This window comes from Nansenia antarctica, assembly GCF_963989245.1.
Source record: "Nansenia antarctica genome assembly, chromosome: 4".
NCBI lineage: Eukaryota > Metazoa > Chordata > Actinopteri > Argentiniformes > Microstomatidae > Nansenia > Nansenia antarctica.
This window is the reverse complement of record NC_137689.1, coordinates 68,905,434-68,924,276: the sequence shown is the minus strand read 5'-3', so window position 1 is coordinate 68,924,276 and position 18,843 is coordinate 68,905,434. Positions and strand designations below refer to the sequence as shown.

At 46.8% G+C, this 18,843-nt stretch overlaps 2 protein-coding genes across 2 annotated transcripts; both read left to right on the top strand.

Moving 5' to 3' along the window:
* Window positions 1–475: 475 nt before the first annotated feature.
* Window positions 476–2,750, top strand: LOC308154987 (progranulin-like). Its single transcript, XM_080528214.1, has 4 exons — window positions 476–680; window positions 1,062–1,244; window positions 1,396–1,467; window positions 2,233–2,750. The coding sequence occupies exons 2-4, from the start codon at window positions 1,062–1,064 to the stop codon at window positions 2,383–2,385; spliced, it is 408 nt and encodes a 135-aa protein (XP_080384340.1). The 5' UTR covers window positions 476–680; the 3' UTR covers window positions 2,386–2,750.
* Window positions 2,751–4,258: 1,508 nt separating this feature from the next.
* On the top strand, window positions 4,259–15,381 carry ddx54 (DEAD (Asp-Glu-Ala-Asp) box polypeptide 54). The gene is made up of 20 exons (XM_080528627.1): window positions 4,259–4,529; window positions 4,913–5,039; window positions 5,277–5,347; window positions 5,830–6,018; window positions 6,146–6,195; window positions 6,301–6,342; window positions 6,454–6,549; window positions 6,723–6,844; window positions 7,869–7,930; window positions 8,366–8,497; window positions 8,879–9,089; window positions 9,297–9,428; window positions 9,852–10,073; window positions 11,099–11,172; window positions 11,559–11,771; window positions 12,277–12,428; window positions 12,563–12,676; window positions 12,892–13,002; window positions 13,863–13,990; window positions 14,418–15,381. Exons 1-20 carry the CDS (start codon window positions 4,410–4,412, stop codon window positions 14,780–14,782), a joined length of 2,733 nt encoding a protein of 910 aa, XP_080384753.1. The 5' UTR covers window positions 4,259–4,409; the 3' UTR covers window positions 14,783–15,381.
* Window positions 15,382–18,843: the final 3,462 nt, after the last annotated feature.

The following is an 18,843-nucleotide window of genomic DNA, read 5'->3' as shown; positions in this document are numbered from 1 at the left end:
CCTCATTCCATTCCATGCCTCCCCTGGTTGAACCACTTCTCACCACTTCTCTCCCTCTTTATTTCCACCAGACTGTTGAGAGGTTGCTCGCTTTTCAAGCATTTCATTGTACGGTTTACATCTGTATTCCTGTTCATATGATAAATAAACTCATTTATTGATTTGATGCAATGGTGAGAATATCTGCCCTCACACCAAGAACCGAGGGATCAATTGTGCCTTGAGTCGGCTGCTCCGGTCTGCAAGACCACCTTTACAGACTGGTCATCTGTGTCTTGCAGAAGCACCTGCAATACTCTTATCTACTCACCCCGCACCCCACAGACCAGAACTGAGAGAAAAGTTTATGTTGTTTAATAGCAACAGTAAATGAGTCATTGTCACATGGTTGTTTCAGTACCAAAGGTCAAGAGGGGTGTGTATTTCTCACACAACTCACACAATTATTAACAGAGTGTAAAACTGAGGACATTGTCCTAAGTTTACTGACATACAAAGAGGAAATACAGGTTCTACAGGTAATACAGGTTCTTCTCCCTTGTGGGAAAAGTGGGAGGACAGATGTTTCTGGCTTCCTGTATAAAGGGCAGTTGGGTGAGTAGTTGTTTGTGCTTGGTGTGAAACACATGACTGGACGAATCAGTTGAGAAGACAGAGCTGAGATCGAGCAGAAGGCCAGGGTAAGGGACAACACCAGAAATCTTCTCCAATCAAACCATGCGATTTGAAATCAATCAATAACTGAAAAACAATAGAATATCGAATTTCATAATGCAGGTCTTACGGCAAGTTTAATTTTTAAACAGTTTTTAAAAATGTAGAATTCAGAAAAGGCTCAGATGCTTCCTTTGAAACTGCAAGTTGAATCACAGTAACAATGTGTTAACGTCAGCAACGGTATTTAATCACCAAAACTCTCTCGAAAACGTGAATGTGTCACAGCTGTGTTAACACCTTCGATGGCTCAATATCAATTTTCTTTTCGACAAAATCCTCATTTTGAGTATTTTTTCACTTGGGAAAAATCTTCTAAATAAGTTGTTTTCTGTCTCTATCCAAAGATGTGGAACATTGCAGCGCTGGTGGTACTGGTGGCAGGGCTCTCCTCCTGCTCCATCACCTGCCGTGACGAGGATGGGGCTGCACAGGACCCAAAGCCTCCCCCCGCTCTCCTGTCGAGGTCTGAGGACACCCCTGTCCTGCGTAATGCCATAGACAGCTCTGTGGTGTGGTGTGATCACCAGGTCAATATGTTATTGTTTTTTTTATTATTATTATATTGCATTGCATTGTTGATTGCTGCATTGTTGAGGAGCTAGCTTGCCATAAGCATTTCATTGCATCGTCTGCGGCTGTATGTATATGATAAATACACTTTATTTTATTTTATTTAAGGTCTACTGCCCTGATCGTACCACCTGCTGCAAGCACCCTGCAGGTGTCTGGTTCTGCTGTCCCCAATACCCTGTGAGTTCAAGGACTATTTCTCATAGGGCTTTCACACCTGCAAGGAACCGTTCCCATTCCCGTTCCCGTTCTGAAACCTCCGAACCTTGGTGCTGTCTGGCGAACCAGCCTGCGTTCATACCAGTGTAACCAGAACCATCCGCGTGCCACAAAAATGTCACAACTACGTTTTGGTTCCCGCTTGAGAACCACTATTTTCTGGTTCCTGCTGCAAACCAACTTTTCAGGCTCCGAACCTATTTATTTTCGGTCGGAACGCGCCGGCCGGTTCCAGACCTGGTTCGCGAACACGAACCAGAACGGTTCCTATGCGGTGTGAAAGCCTTATCTATGAGTCTTGGCATTATGGTCACAAGCAACATGGAGGACGGAGTAGCAGATTAGTCCAGACTAGTACTAGACTACAGAATAGTACTACACTACAGACTAGTCCTGAAAAATGTGTTGAGTCATGTCTGTTTCAATCAAGAAAGGCTGGTGGAGGTAGAATCACCTTCAGAGGATCATATTCCTAATTCCATTCCATGATTTACAATGAGCCCTTGCTCTGATTTCTGCCTCCACCCCACCCCACTGGTACAAGTATTTTAACAAGAACTGAGTACAGTTTCACTGATACTTTCCTAACTGAATCTAACTAATCCTAAATAGGTAGCAATTTGGATGCACAATTAGCTTGAAACAGTACTGTACAACCTGTACTGTATGCATACACTATATCTGAGCTCATTGTCAATAAACTGTATATTTCTGTGTGCTCCCCAGGGAAGATGCTGTCTGGATGGGTATCACTGCTGCCCGTGGCCGTATGACTGTGACGTCACGTATACACGCTGTGTGAGACAGGGCCTGAACCTGAGGTACCCGTTTGCCCAGAAGCAGCTGGCCCCTGCGATGATCCCAGCTAATCAGATCTGATGCAACAACTTTGATCCAATGTCCATGGTAAATGCTAAGTGGGATACTTGGCACGACCCAACTCTGTTGTCCCCCCATTGAAGCTCCCACTTAGAGTCTACTCACCCACCATGGTTTGCATGAGATGGTGTTCTCTGATTTTCTCAGGTCTCCATGATGATGCAAAGGAGGACTGACTAAATGTATTGTTAATCACATTTCTTTGAAATGTTTTAGCGCAAATATATGGGAGATTAGACTCGACTGCACATCTCTTATGAATGCATTACTGAACTTATGTTATATGCTTTTAAGTGTAATCCTAAGGCTTTTTTTACTTTATTTTTACTTTTTAACAGATCAAATAAATACATTTTATGTCTGACATGTTGCGTTGAATTTATTTTCCCTTTTTTCCGTTAATGCAATGTTTTGGATATTAGTTATATGCAATGAATAACTCCATGAGTGAATGCTCAGCTGTATTTTGTACATTTTATGTACTCACAAATAACAAACTGAGGTAAAAACCTGTAAAATCAATAGCCTTATATATTAGGCAGGGAACATTAGAAACCTTATGAAACCGTATCTTCAGTCTTGTTGTATTACAGTTTTTCTCTACCACTTTAACACTAACATCCGAACCTCAAACACAATGACCAAAACCTGAAACTGGTGTGTTTTATCTCACACCAATTCTTCACAATGACAAACACATTTCTTGCTTATCTCTCATTTTGCAGCTCTAAACCACACAGTTAACAACACACTAAACACAATTCTCTACATTTGGCACACTCTTCCTTGATAAAATCGCTTGTGTTCACATGGAAAACACTACCATTCAGAATGCTAAACTCAAACCACCAATCACACAATCACACTCCTCATATGGCCGTATTGGCAAACACCTATTGCATTTGAATTAGCAATCATAGCTTTAGCAATAAAAGGGCCAAAGGTGAGCTCTCCTGTGTTGAAATATATCAGGGCATATCATGGCTGGATTCATGCCAGGCGATACTTTCCCCTCTCCTTGGCCAGGGAGAACATTGCCTGTGATGTCGACGAGGTCTTGTAGCCTTTGTGTATATGCATATACGTATTTTATTTTTTTTGTCCTGTATGAAGAACACTTTACAAATCCAACTGTCATTGCTGAGATGTGTACATAAATGAATAAAAAACTAGAAAACATTCTATTCTTGCATTTGTGTTTTATATTTGAGTATGAAAACATAACAGTTTATAACTGGCTACGTACACACTGAAAATGCAAAAGGCCTACTGATTATCTTATCATAGTACTGTTTTCCGCTGATCATAGTGTTTTCCATTGTGCACATCAGGGTTCAATTGGTTGTTACAAGTGTCTATTCATTTGATGGTCTGTGTTTGTCATTTGACCACAAAATTTCATTTTTATACCATAATTGTATTATGCAATATTTATTATTTATTTATTATTTATTATTAATAATAAATATTAATATTTATTATTATTATTTATTTATTATTTATTATGCATAATTTATTATGCAATATTATATTATTAATATAATTATATTAATTTTATTAACATAACATAATTTTGAATGCAGTGTCTGCTATTGCAAGAGATTTGTGGAGTTTAGGGTTTTGTGTGTGAGTTTTTGGATTTGTGTTAAGAGTTAAGAGAAAATGAGCTATGCTTTGACTAAGCATGTTAAAGCGATAGAGAAAAACTGTAAGACAAGTAATAACTGGTCGCATATCTTTCTCTGGGTCAGGCATTTTGGTCAAATCAAAAAAGGGGGGGGGGGTTGATAAACATTGGGTGGCGCCGCGTCATACTATGCGCCGTCGCACCAATATTGCGTGGCGCATAGGACTCACACGTGTGTCAAGCAAGATGTCTGCCATCAGTCTTGTTGTCGTGTGCTGAGCACATCTGAGTTATTTCTGAGCACCTATCTTGTTTAGTTTTTCTGTATTCGGTTCAGTTTAAAGTATTGTTCAGGGTGTTCCCTTAGCCGTAGCACAGGGTGCTGATAACTGCCGAGATGGCTCAGAGAAAGAAGAAACTGACGAAGAAGAAGCGACACACAGGCCACAGGGATCCCGAGGTGGACTCGGATGGGGGAGACTTCGAACTCGTTGCTCAAATCAAGGACGATGACTCTGTAAGAACCGTGAAATGCATTGTGCTATCTATTGTAACTAGCATATCTGATCTAGTAGTTTGGTGCTTGTTGCGGCACTTTGATCTCCCTTGAACTTACTTTGCTAACTAGCTAGCTGTCTGGCTAACTATAGTAGCCAGGCTTGTAGCCAGGCAGCTGAAGGTAGCCATGGATGTCATCACCAGGCTTCTATGGGTGACATGCTAGCCTAAGGATGATTACCTCGCCCTCCCTGTATTATTGCCCGTATTTGGTCTTCAGTGGGTGCAGTATTCAATTGCCTCTGAAAATAAATTGCTGTCAGTTTATCCTGTCAATGTTAATGGCCTATGATGACACTGAGATGTGGTACATTTGACATGGAAACATGTGTGTTCTTTCAGCCTGGGAGGAAGCTACCTCGTTTCCCTGCCTCGTCGGAATGCCTGTCAGATGCAGAACCGGACATGCGCGAGCTCGTCAGGGCCCAGAACAAGAAGAAGAAGAAGTCCGGAGGCTTCCAGTCCATGGGTAAGAACTCACATTAGGCCCGGCTCAACGAGTCGAAACAGAAAGAAGGGTCAGATAAGTCATAAACACAGAACTCATGACATATCTATCAGCCCTTTCCTTCTGTTTTGATTGCTTGGCCTGCCTCTGCCTGTGAGAGAGATGCTACACACACACACACACACACACACACACACACACACACACACACACACACAGGAATATGCCATGAAAATAACCTGATGCTCTCTTTGACAGGTCTCAGCTACCCCGTTTATAAAGGGATCATGAGAAAGGGCTACAAAGTCCCCACTCCGATCCAGAGACGGGTAGGTCAACGCCCAGTCCCAAACACCTTCCTAGTGGTCCCAAACACCTTCCTAGTGAATCACAGTGGATCTCAACGGCCTATGCCAGCAGTTCCCAAACTTGGGATCTGGACCACCATGTCTGTGTATTACACCTGTAGGCTATATGCCAGTCTTTTGGGGTTCAAATCTAACCAATTAATTGGCATTATAATGTATTGGCATAGTCCGCAATGAAGTTGGGGTTACGGGAAATTATTGAGGTCAATTTGGGCTTGTGAGACAAAAAAAAAACATTTGTCCAAAACTACGTCCTTGGTCTAACAGTGACATGCCTCCTGCATAAGAATATCATTTGTAGCATTTTTGACTGGCTAGGTCCCATTCCCTTGTCTGAAACGCCTTCGTAGTGCATTAAAACCAGTACGAATTGTGACTGAACTGATTACGGGTTAGGTTGTTTACATCACAAGACCTCTCTCTCTCTCTCTCCTTGACAATAGACAATCCCAGTGATTCTGGATGGCAAGGACATGGTTGCCATGGCGAGGACTGGCAGTGGAAAGACGGCGGCGTTCTTGGTGCCCATGTTTGAGAAGCTGAAGGGCCCCCAGTCCCAGATGGGAGCCCGGGCACTGATCCTGACCCCCACCAGAGAGCTGGCTCTGCAGACCATGAAGTTCACCAAAGAGGTCCGTTAGATTTTGTAAACAAAAGCATTTTGTGGTCAACCGTCCGTTAAATTCTTCAAATGAACAGACACGGTGTGTTGGCGCTGTTTTGTATTAACGTTGCGTTCCTTTTTTTCGTGTGTTTCAGTTGGGGAAATTCACTGGCCTCAAGACCGCTTTGATCCTTGGTGGAGACAGGTATGCGATAGAGTTACAGACTTGTGGTGTTGAATTACGCGTCCTTTATGTTTAGCTAGCACTTTATTCACCAAAAACGGTTTTAACGTTGTGCTTCTGTTGTAGAATGGACGATCAGTTTGCTGCGCTTCACGAGAACCCAGACATGTAAGTACACAATGTCTCTCCGCCATCCGTCCCAAAGCAACATCCATCTAGCCCCTATGGCCTCTAACCATGCCTGTTGTTGTCTGTAATTTTGAGCTTCTTTGCCTACAGAATCATCGGCACCCCTGGTCGTCTGATGCATGTCATCATGGAGATGAACCTGAAGCTCCAGAATATCGAGTATGTGGTGTTTGACGAGGCTGACAGGTAAGGCTGCCCATAGCAGGGGAGAATGGCGGAACGTCTTTTCTCATTGCTTATTTTATCCGATTTTTTGACTGTCACAAATGGGTCTAAAAAGCTTTTGTCCTGTAGCATGAGGTAAAGTAGCCATATTTTGCCTGTCTCCCCCCCAATCACCCCCCCCCCCCCCCCCACAGGCTGTTTGAGTTGGGTTTTGCGGAGCAGCTCACGGAGATCATCCGCAGGCTCCCAGACACCAGGCAGACTCTGCTCTTCTCCGCCACCCTGCCCAAACTGCTAGTGGAGTTCGCCAGAGCTGGTGAGACTTCATGCACTGTCCCTTTAAGACCAGGGTTCATCTCTTCTGCTACCCTGTCCCTTTAAGACCAAAGTTCTTCTCTTCTGACCCCCTTTAAGGCCACGGTTCTTCTCCTCTGGTCCCCTGTACCTTTAAGACCAGGGTTCTTCTCTTCTGCTACCCTGTCCCTTTAAGACCAGGGTTCATCTCTTCTGCTACCCTGTCCCTTTAAGGCCAGGGTCTTCTCTTCTGACCCCCTTTAAGACCAGAGTTATTCTCCTCTGGTCCCCTGCCCCTTTAAGACCAGAGTTCTTCTCTCCAGCTCCTTGTCCCTTTAAGGCCAGGGTTCTTCTCTTCTGTCCCTTTAAGACCAGGGTTCCTCTCTACTGGTCCCCTGTCCCTTTAAGACCAGGGTTAATCTCTTCTGTCCCTTTAAGACCAGGGTTAATCTCTTCTGTCCCTTTAAGACCAGGGTTCCTCTCTTCTGGTCCCAGAGGGCCGCAGGGTCCAGACTCATTGTCCCAGTCTAATGCTGTTACTGGCCGTTCACACCACAGTCAAAGCGACAGTAAATCAGTGGTCCCAGATTGTGTGGCTGGGAAGGAAGGACCACCCCCCAATAATGACTTTATTGATCATATCACAGGATACAGCTGTAAACAGTACAATGAAATGCTTATTTATGAGCTACCGCTCAACAGTGTGCTGAAATACAAGGATAGGAATGCAATAAAATAGACTAATAACAATACAGTACCACTATATTCTAAACATTAATAACAGTCAAACAATAAGTCACCCAATTGGTGACCCGGTGACGGTGTTGAGATAAAATCGCAAGTGGGGTGTGAACTTCCTCTTAGGGCTGGGCTAGAACGAAAGCCTGTGTAGACTGTTGCCCTCTCTGGACCAGAAGTGACAAACAGCGCGCTCACACACACACACACACACACACACACAGGGTTGACACTGTTGTGGTGTGTGTTTAGGGTTGACAGTGTTGTGGTGTGTGTTTAGGGTTGACAGTGTTGTGGTGTGTGTTTAGGGTTGACGGAGCCCGTGCTGATTCGCCTGGATGTGGACAGCAAGCTGAGTGAGCTACTGAAGGTAAGCCCCGCCCCCCCATTCACACCACATACAGATCATTGTATTGATCTTCATTCAGGCCTAAACTCGATCGTCGCACACGTTTCACACTGACGTTTCAATTTCCGTGAGTGTGGATCTAGAGTTAGGATTCCATCCTCCGGGAACATATATCCCTATCGTGGCGTGTACACATGCATACCCAAAACCAACAACGACATAACAACTATACATCAAAAGTACTCCATACCACTGTTCATTTGGACGGGGGGGTAAGGGGGTGGGGGGGGGTCGCCCAAGATGTGAAAAACTCCTTGACACTGTTTTGTGCCTTTTCCTCTCCCTCCCCCTCCCCCTCCTCCTTCTCCCCCTCCCCCTCCTCCTCTCCCCCCTCCTCCTCCTCCCCCTCCCCCTCTCCCCCCTCCTCCTCCTCTCCCCCCTCCTCCTCTCCCCCAGCTGTCGTTCTTCCACGTGAGGATGGATGACAAGGCGGCGCTGCTGCTGCACCTCCTCAGGAACGTCATCAAGCCCCAGGAGCAGACGGTGGTCTTCGTCTCCACCAAACACCACGTAGAATACATCAAAGAGGTGAGACCCCCCCCCCCCAGACCTCCCATCCCCACTGTGTCATAACCTCCACAGACCCCCCCCACCATGTCTTAACCTCCACAGATCCCTCCCCCCCCCCCCCACCATGTCATAACCTACTCAGAGTTGGCCTTGCTCACACTGTGTGTGTAAGTCTGTAGTGTAGACCTTAGCTATACTCAACATTTATGCACTCTGTACTGTAAGCTGCTTTGGCTAAAAACCTGTCAAGTTCCCGAAGTACCTCAGAGGTGAGACTAACTCGTGTGTGTGTGTGTCTGTCTGTGTGTGTGTGTGTGTCTGTGTGTGTGCGTGCCTGTGTTGTGCGTGCGTGTCTGCGTGCGTGTCTGCGTGCGTGCGTGCGTGTGTGTGTGTCTGTAGCTGTTGGCTGTGGAGGGGGTGGAGTGTGCCTACATCTACAGTGCCCTGGACCAGACGGCCAGGAAGATCAACATCGGGAAGTTTGTCCACCGCAAGGCCATGGTGCTCATAGTCACAGACGTGGCGGCCAGAGGGATAGACATCCCCCTGCTGGACAACGTCATCAACTACAACTTCCCCTCCAAGGCCAAGCTGTTCCTGCATAGAGTCGGTGGGTAACATCGACACACACACACACACACACCAACCATACCAATCAAATCACAAGCACCGCTGACGACAAAATGGAGACCAAAAAGACCATAGACACTATGTGAAGAACCATACATGAGCAGAACCATATATGAGCAGTCTAGTGAGGACCCTCTCATTGACCCGTTGGTTTCTCTCCCCCTCCCTCTCCCTTCTCTACCCCAAGGTCGAGTGGCCCGTGCGGGCCGCAGCGGCACCGCCTACAGCCTGGTGTGTACCGACGAGATCCCCTACGTCTACGACCTCCACCTCTTCCTGGGGAGACCAGTGCAGCTGTCCACGCCCGAACACACACCAGGTACCAGCACCATGCGAGACGCAGAGAGGCAGAGAGGCAGAGAGGCAGAGAGGCAGAGAGGCAGAGAGGCAGAGAGGCAGAGAGGCAGATAGGTAGAGAGGTAGAGACGTAGAGAGGTAGAGATGTAGAGAGGTAGAGAGGTAGAGATGTAGAGAGGTATAGATGTAGAGAGGTAGACGTGTGGTTCTCACAATACACGAGTAGAACTACTCCTCGCCTCTTCAGTCTCTTGGTACTCTCTCTTTTGAAAAATTCTGACATTATTTCTCTCTCTTCCCCCCCCCCCCCCCCTCTCTCCTTTTCTCTTTGAACCCTCTCTTTCTTTTCCTCTGCCAAACCTGATCTCTTCATTTTGTCAAACCTTTCACCATCTACGCCCCACCCCTCCTCTCTCTCTTTCTCTCCTTCCCTCCCACTATCCAGAGGCGGATGGCGTGTTTGGCCGCGTCCCTCAGAGTATCCTTGACGACGAGGAGGCCCAGTTGGTCTCGGCCCACGAGAACGCCCTGGACCTGGAGAACCTCCGGCGCATCTCTGAGAACGCCTACAAGCAGTACATCAAGTCCCGGCCCAGCCCCTCCCCCGAGTCCTTCAAGCGGGTCAAGAACACAGACCTGGACAGCATGTCGGTGCACCCCCTGCTAGGTCAGTAGAAGTACATTATGTCTGTCTTCTAGGTCCCTCTGATAGGAGGACAGTACACTATGTTGTCTTCTAGGTCTCTCTGATAGGAGGACAGTACTCTATGTTGTCTTCTACCTCCCTCTGATAGGAGGACAGTACTCTATGTTGTCTTCTAGGTCCCTCTGATAGGAGGACAGTACTCTATGTTGTCTTCTAGGAGGACAGTACTCTATGTTGTCTTCTACCTCCCTCTGATAGGAGGACAGTACTCTATGTTGTCTTCTAGGTCCCTCTGATAGGAGGACAGTACTCTATGTTGTCTTCTAGGTCTCTCTGATAGGAGGACAGTACTCTATGTTGTCTTCTAGGTCTCTGATAGGAGGACAGTACTCTATGTTGTCTTCTACCTCCCTCTGATAGGAGGACAGTACTCTATGTTGTCTTCTACCTCCCTCTGATAGGAGGACAGTACTAACGAGGGGGGGGGGGGGGGTCTACAATAGATGCAGTGCGGCGAATCCCAAAGGTCACGTCGCTGATGTGTAAAAATCACGTTGCTCATCTGTAAAAATAGTTCCGGTTTGTTATGAGACTATGGTGAGACAAATTAGACTATGGCGGCCGCCACAGTTTAAGTGATGAATGGAAACACTGGTAGAGTGAAGGTGATCTCTGCCCATCCTCCGCTGGTTCGGGAGGACTACTGATACATTTAACATTTATAACACGCAGCTCCAAAGGTAGCCCTCTTTGAAATGGTAAAAGTGAAAGCCCTCCACATTCTCCTGAACGTCTCCATGGTAACTGATCTTCAATCTAGAAGATCTAGGTCCCTCTTTTCTCACTTTTTCTAACCTTTTAAAAAAAAAAAAAAAAAAAAAAAGTTTTTATTTGGAACAGATCTGAATTATCTCATTTAACAAGGTTTCATGTTGGGTAATATTGGGTAATATTCGAAACTGGAAGAAAAGAGAACAAATCCTAGATGTTTCACATTGTTTCCCTCGTGCCCGTCTCACCCCGGGGTTTCCCGTGCTGTTCTCCAGGGTCCGGGATGGAGAACATGGAGCTGGAGCGCCTTCACATGGTGGACACCATCAAGGGCTACAAATCCAGATCCGTGAGTCTCAGTCTGACACACACCCTGATGATGAAATACACACACCCTGATGATGAAATTACACACACCCTGATGATGAAATACACACACCCTGATGATGAAATTACACACACCCTGATGATGAAATACACACCATGGAGGAACTATGGTAAAACAGAAGCCATAATGTGGCGGGAACAAGACGCATTTCAGCGTTGTTGAAAATCAATGACACACTCGCTAGTCACGGCAAAACATTGCAATTGCGAGTGCGTCATTGATTTTCAATAACATTGACATTTATTTACATTTTTCAGAATAAAAGTCTGAACATTTTGATTGGTCGCCGACTTGTTCCCGGTTTCACCAGCTGCCGTCACATATGATATATCCCCCCCCCCCCCCAGACCATCTTTGAGATCAACTCCAACTCCAAGAGCAGTGCCAACGATGTGATGCGGGCCAAGCGTGCCAGGGACACCAGGCTGGTGGACAAGTTCACCAGGAGGAGAGAGGACCTGGTGGCAGAGAGCAGGTCACTCCGGCCGGTCCGGCCCGCCGCCCTGCCCACCAATCACGACACAGAGATGGGGGACAGCGAGGAGGACGAGGACCTGCATGTAAGACCCTCTGTCCTCTTTCTCTCTCCCGTACCCAACATGCTAGATCCGAGCCTATCGGCGTTACCGTCAAGAGCTGTATACGAGGTCCCGATTGTCTACTGGTCTATCTTTATTTTTTGTATTTGTATCTATTTTATTTCTGCCTATTATTCAATTGTCACTTTTATTTTGTTGTTGTTGTTTTGTGGTCTGAGCTGCTCTAACGCCTGAATTTCCCCTCGGGGATCAATAAAGTACAATATTTATCTGTCTAAAGGCATTGGTCACCCAAATGACAATATCTCCCCCAAATGAGTCCTTGTCCATAGACTCCGATGTGATTGGAGTCATTTGGGTGTACTGTCCCTTTAACTAAACACGTCATGTTAAAAACAGCATTTCCTGTCAGTGTTCTTCGTGGTGTGTTGCTGTTATTCTGACCTTCTGCTGTTTTGGTTTTGGGGGTGGGGCGTTGCAGTCCCTGGCAGTCCCTCATGCTGTAGTGCTGTTGTTTGTCCACCAGGGGGTGTTCTCTGAGGTGGTGGGCGGGAAGAGGAGGAAGCCCGTGGGGGACGGCGAGACGGAGAGGCCGATAAGCAAAAAGAGCAGGGAGAGCACCAAAGACGAGGAGCACTACGTCCCCTACCGACCCAAAGACTTCAACTCTGAGAGAGGGTGAGGGCTCCCTGCTGCTCCGACCAGCCACGCTGCCCACCAGCCTTACAGTGGAAACGGAGGGTTGCTGTACACCATAATATTATTATTAATAATAACAATAATAATATGTGTGTGTGTGTTGCGGTGACTAGACTGAGCCTGGGAACAGAAGGCACTACGTTTGAGCAGCAGGCCTCCACGGCAGTCCTGGACCTGATGGGGGACGAAGGGGACAGACTCAACCAGCACAAACACATGATGAAATGGTGAGATAGAGCACTGATGCACATACAGACACACACTTTATATGTAAAGCACCCTGTGCATTCGTGCTGAGAAGGGTGCTATATAAATAAAGTTTTACTTACTTACACACACACACACACACACCTCTTCACACATCCCTTGTGTTCCGTGTGTCCTTCCCTGACTCCTCCCTCCATCTCTCCCTCTCCCCCCCCCCCCCTCCCTCCCTCCCCAGGGATCGTAAGAAGAAGCGCTTCATTAAGGAGTCGGGAGGAAAGGAGGACCAGAAGAAGAACGTGAAGACGGAGAGCGGCCAGATTGTCAGCAAGAAGAACAAGAAGAACTTGTATCCTTTGTCAAGCTATATCATTATTATTATTATTATTATTATTATTCAATATATTATATTAATATGTCTTTAGGGCATTTCTGCTTTATTGGGATGGAGACCGTAGAGATTGACAGGCAGGATGGGTGAGAGAGAGCCGGAATCGAACCAGGGACCTTGTGATTACGTGGCATGCGCCTTAAGCCCAATGCACACAGCGTGCGATTTCTGTTGCACGTCAACATTCCATTTTGAAGTTTGAATGGAAGTCTATGAGAAAATCGCATCCCAATGCACACGGCCCCGATTTTAATCGCACGGCGAAAATTCGATTCCATTCATGACAACAATGGAATGTTGTCGTGCAACAGAAATCACACGCTGTGTGCATTGGGCTTTAGTGAGCTACGCCACCCAGACTCCCCGTTACCATGGTATTATTAGGATGAACCAATGGCATCTGTGACTGAAGCTTAATTGTCATTGCACAAACAGTACAGTAACAGTACAACAAAATGTGTTATTATGCATCACCTAAAAAACGATACCTGCATACGCACACTACCACAACATTCATGTACCAATACACCATGCACCACATACACCCTTATTTCACAATTTTCTATTTTACAAAAACAAGTTAAAAGGAAGTTAAAGGAAGTAGAAAAAGCAGCAGAATATTGCACATCAGAGGAAAGTATTGCACATCGGTAGAAACAGAGGCCAGAGAGGACGGGACTCATTGTAATGCGTGGAACGGAATGAGGAATGGTGTTGTTACAACGAGCCCTCCTGTCCTCCGATTGGTCTACCTGGGCCAGCCTCCCCGGGGGGCCGCAGTGGTAGGAGGAGGTTGTGAGTCCTTGACTCTGTCTCAGCTACGAGGAGTGGAAGAAGAAGTACAAGGTGGAGGACGGAGGAGATTCGGACGGAGAGGGCGGAGGAGGAGGCAGAGGAAGGCCCGGTGGTCGAGGAGGGGGTGGAGGAGGAAGAGGAGGAGGAGGAGGTAAGAGTGGATTTAATCTGAATAACTTGGACTAAAAATGATAAATATCCGGTTTGTTTTATTTTAACGCGTGCTTATAGCCATGTACTGCATGTGTAATGAAACGGATGTAAACAAAAAGGTGTGAACCCTTTATTTCTTATCTGTGGCCCCTCCCTGGACCTGGCCTGAATTGCACTCACCACGTACACTGCCATGTGTTTCATGTGGTATTTACCTAGCGACACTTTGATTGGCTACAAAACTGATGCCTCTTTGGTGAATAAAGTCACCCGTGGCACTCTAGAATGTTGACAGTTGACACTAAATAAATGAAGCCCCCCCCCACCGCCTTCTCTCTCTCTCTCTCTGCCCCCCCCTCTCTCTCTCTCCCCCTCCCCCTCTCTCTCCCCCGCCCCCTCTCTCTCCCTGCCCCCTTATCCCTCAGGTCGTGGTCGTGGTCGAGGCCCCCCATCCCACGGCGGACCCCCGTCCCGCGGCGGACCCTCCTCTCGTGGCGGACCCTCCTCTCGCGACGGACCCTCTCGTGGCGGACCCTCCTCTCGTGGCGGACCCTCCTCCCGTGGCGGACCCTCCTCCCGTGGCGGACCCGGCGACGGCCGGGTGCGTTCAGAGCTGAAGAGCCGCGACCAGATCCTGAAGCAGCGGCGCGTCCGCGAGAAGCAGAACTTCCTGCAGAGCGGCGGCCTGAAGAAGCTCCGGGGGAAGGGCAAACAACGCCTCAACGACGTCAAGAGCTCCGGCTTCGGGAGAGGGGTACACAAGAAGGGCAAGATGAGGAAGAAGATGTGAGGGGTGGATGGATGGAGGAGGAGGAGGAGGAGGAGGAGATGGAGGCATCAAGGATGAGGAGATGGAGAAATCAAGGATGAGTGGCGGGGGGGGGGGGGTTTGAGTAGAGGACGAGAAGAGACAATGTCACGGCACCCAGACAGTGTTGAAGATGAAGGTCCGAGTTGTCATGGTAACCTCTGCTCCCTCTAGCCTTGATACAGAGACTGGGTGCCCAGGGCGACAGAGACGAGGATGCCTGTGTGTGTGTGTAAGAGTCAGTTGTGTTCAGTGATGTAACGGAGGAGAAACGCTGTTAGCTCACCTTGTTTCCGGGGTGAATAGTGTTAACTATGGTGAATAGTGTTAACCCGCCTTTTAAGGAAAATGTGCAGATTTGTTATGCTAACGTGAAGCATTTAACAGTAATGGTTTTTCTCCAGTGTCTAGCGTTTTACTCACATTTTCTCTACCGCTGCATCCCCTGGTATATTCACACCTACGGTATACCTCAACACATATTATTATTATAAGTCTTCCCAGCTGGTGTGCGCTCTCAATAAAATAAATGTTTGTATTTGTATATTATTAATTCATGCCTGATACAGATGTGACTGTTACCCTGTGTGTCGTTATAAACATATTCAACAGTATGAAGATGACAACATTAAACATTTGACATCCATCACCCCCCCCCTATATATTAACAGACAGATGTCAGAAATACCTCAGTGGCGTTGAGATAAAGGTGAGTTGATGGACTGATATGATTGGCTGATTCACAAGTCACTATACCGAGCTGCCCAATGAGCAGTGAGAAACACTTCAGGTTTTCTCTGAGATGGTCATTGAAACAGCTGATGGTGAAGTTGGAAGTCAGATTGTGTCAAGAACGATTATATCCTCCACTTATTGAGTGCTAAAAGAGCAGGTGCCGTTGCCACTTTCACCCCCATAGCCCTGTGGACCTACCTAAGTGCAATACTTTTAAAGCCCTCTAGGGGGGGTGAAAGCACCTACTTTGCCAAGAGAGGTAGAAACTGTGGTCCACAGGCTCGTCTTCTCCAGCAGGGGGCACTAGCGTACAGAGAGTGGTCTGTCAGGGTGGTGGTACACTTGGTCAACATGTTTTCATTTCAAAGATGTAGCCGACAGGCAGTGCATCAACCGGCGGGTGTTGAAAGACTGACTGAGGTTCAGGGGTACAGCAGGGCCTAGGGTGGACTAGAATGAGGAGAATTAAGGCAACGTTTCTGTCAACACAGACCCACTATAGACAACGTCTCACCTAGCCCTTATCATTCAGTCATGCGCCTTGTGCGGTACGTCAGGGGAGGTTGACGTTGGAGGACAGGCCTCGTCGTAATTCATGGAGAGGGATGTGCTACGATGAGTCCGTCCTCCGATTTCTACCTCCGCTAGCCTCCCCTGCTCTGCTTACCAAACAGGATGTGTGTGAAAGATGAAAGGTCTTGGCTAAGGAAATGTTTGGTGTTGTTGATGATGCCTGTTCTGTAAAACCAGTCCCAGGCAGAGCTAGGTCAGGTGGTACAATAGGACATTTTAGTCTTGTATTTTACCAGTATTATTTATAGACTAAGCCATGAGGGATGTATGTTCATACATTTTCATAGGAATGAATGAATGAATGGTCTTTATTGTCATTAATATAGTACAGGTACCATACAACGAAATGTAGGAGGGGGGGCTCCCCTGGTGCTAGGAAAAAAGACTAAAAACAAGAGAGCCAAGGGTAAAATAAAAAAGAGAAAAGAGCTGGTTGACATAACTAAAGGCTATGTACACTATCTACTATACTATACTATACTACTATACTAATAAAACACTGTGCTGTACTCTATGCTATGCTATAAATATCCTAACTTTTTCCTATATCTGAACCTTATGTACACATGGGTTGTCATATTGCACATAATATTTGTTGCACATTCATTTAAGTGTCGCAGTTAGCAGGTTTAGAATGTTCACAGTTGTAACTTGTATTACAATATTGCACTTATGTTTACAATCTAGTAGCTGCCATCAAATTGTCTAGATTGTCCAGGGCCTAGAACCTAGTGTGTCTGTATATATATATTTTTTAATGACAAATAGTGTTGCATAAGACGTTGGTCATATTTTCCTTACATAAATTGAGACAATGCCCACTCTCAATTCAGACCGCTTCAAATGGCTTCAATAAAAGCCATATTCTAAGAAAACAAGATCACAGATTGAGTTTTTTCACAATACTTTGTTAGTTGTCTACACTGGTACGTTGTTACGCATAATTTCTGAACAGTAATGTATGTTTTAGTAGGAATCAATGTCCTTCTTTTGCCTTCTTGCCAGAAGCTTTGAAGTTCTGTGGTCTGTCCCTTTGAAAAGGGAATGAAAGAGTCACATTTGTTCCAAACATTCTTGTTTTTTTTCCCATAGGCTATAGGAAAAGGCTTCTTATGTCCCATAAGCCTGCAGGATGCACTGTGTTTTGAGGCACTGCCATTTTGAACAGCAGTGTGTGCGTGTGCGCTTTTGTGTGTGTGCGTTTGTGTGTGTGTGTGCGTTTGTGTGTGGACTCCATCTGGATCTACTTAGATCCTAGCTGTTGTTTGAAGATGTGTGTACATGCTATCCCAGGTTATCTATGGTCAGTTATCTGCTCTTCTACAATGAAGATTTATGCCTCCCGTTTCCACTTGTGAATGTTGCCGAGGTGGAAGAGGTTGGCTGGTAGTTTGGTGTTGTCATGGGGATCCTCTTGATTGACGTACAGTACGTTAGCAGCCCCCTTCACTGCTGAGAAATCTGTGGACGAACGGGCTCGTCGTAATGCATGGAACACACACACACACACACACGCACAGACGCACACACACACATACACACACACACACACTCACACACACACACACACACACACACACACACACACGCACACAGAGGTCAGAGCACGGGGTCAGCTGTAGTGCAGAATAGACATAGTCTAGATATGACCTAGGACCGTCCTGTCCTCTGTATGATGGGAACAGCTGGGGGAGACGCTGGCTATGATAGGAGTTAATCCCCCAGAGATACAGGCTGACCCCCCCCCCCCTCCCCCCTCCCCCATGCGCCTCCACCCCTCCACCCCACTCCCTGGCCAGTCCAGTCCACTCTGCGGCTACGCTAAGTTTGCGTGCCTCTCGAGGAGACTATGAACAGCAGTCTTATCTGTGTTCCCCCGGCCTGACACAGCATCCACTTGAGATAGGCCAGAGAGGCTGAACTCTGTGGGCCTGGCTGGCTGACTGGTTGGTTGGCTGGTTGGATAGCTGGGTAAATGGGTGGCTGACTGGTTGGCTGACTGGTTGGCTGGGTGGCTGGCTGGTTGGTTGGCTGGCTGGCTGGCTGGCTGGCTGGCTGGTTGGTTGGTTGGTTGCCTGGCTGGCTAGCTGGTTGCCTGGGTGGCTGGTTGGCTGGCAGACTGGTTGGCTGACTGGCTGATTGGTTGGCTGGCTGGCTGGCTGGCTGGCTGGCTGGCTGGTTGGCTGGCTGGCTGATTGGCCGGCTCATGTAATAACAGCAGAGGAGTGTGTGAAGCGGAATCACACTATGGCAATATAATTTTAATGTGATTTACATTTTATGATATAATTGTCTGGCAATAAAAATATCTTGTATCTTGAATGAGGTGCCAGTAGCCTACTGCTCATTCTAGGTGTCGCCGGGACAAATTTTTGATTTATTATAGTAATACCTGGCCACAGTTAGAGTAAAAAAATGTTCCATATGAGGTGTGGCTACTGAAGCAGTAGAATGTTTAAGATATCAGTACTGGTCCTGTACCATTGTGTACTGGACCAGCCCAACCCAAACACTAGGCCTGTGTGTGTGTGTGTGTGTGTGTGTGTGTGTGTGTGTGTGTGTGTGTGTGTGTGTGTGTGTGTGTGTGTGTGTGAGTATGCTGTGTGTGTGTATCGGGTTGGCGGTGGATAATGGAGGACGTCTGACCAAACCACCGGCCACAAACAGAAATGTGATAGAAGAGGAGATTTGATTGGTCTGGCCTGTGTGAACTTGGTTTACAAGACTGTGACTGA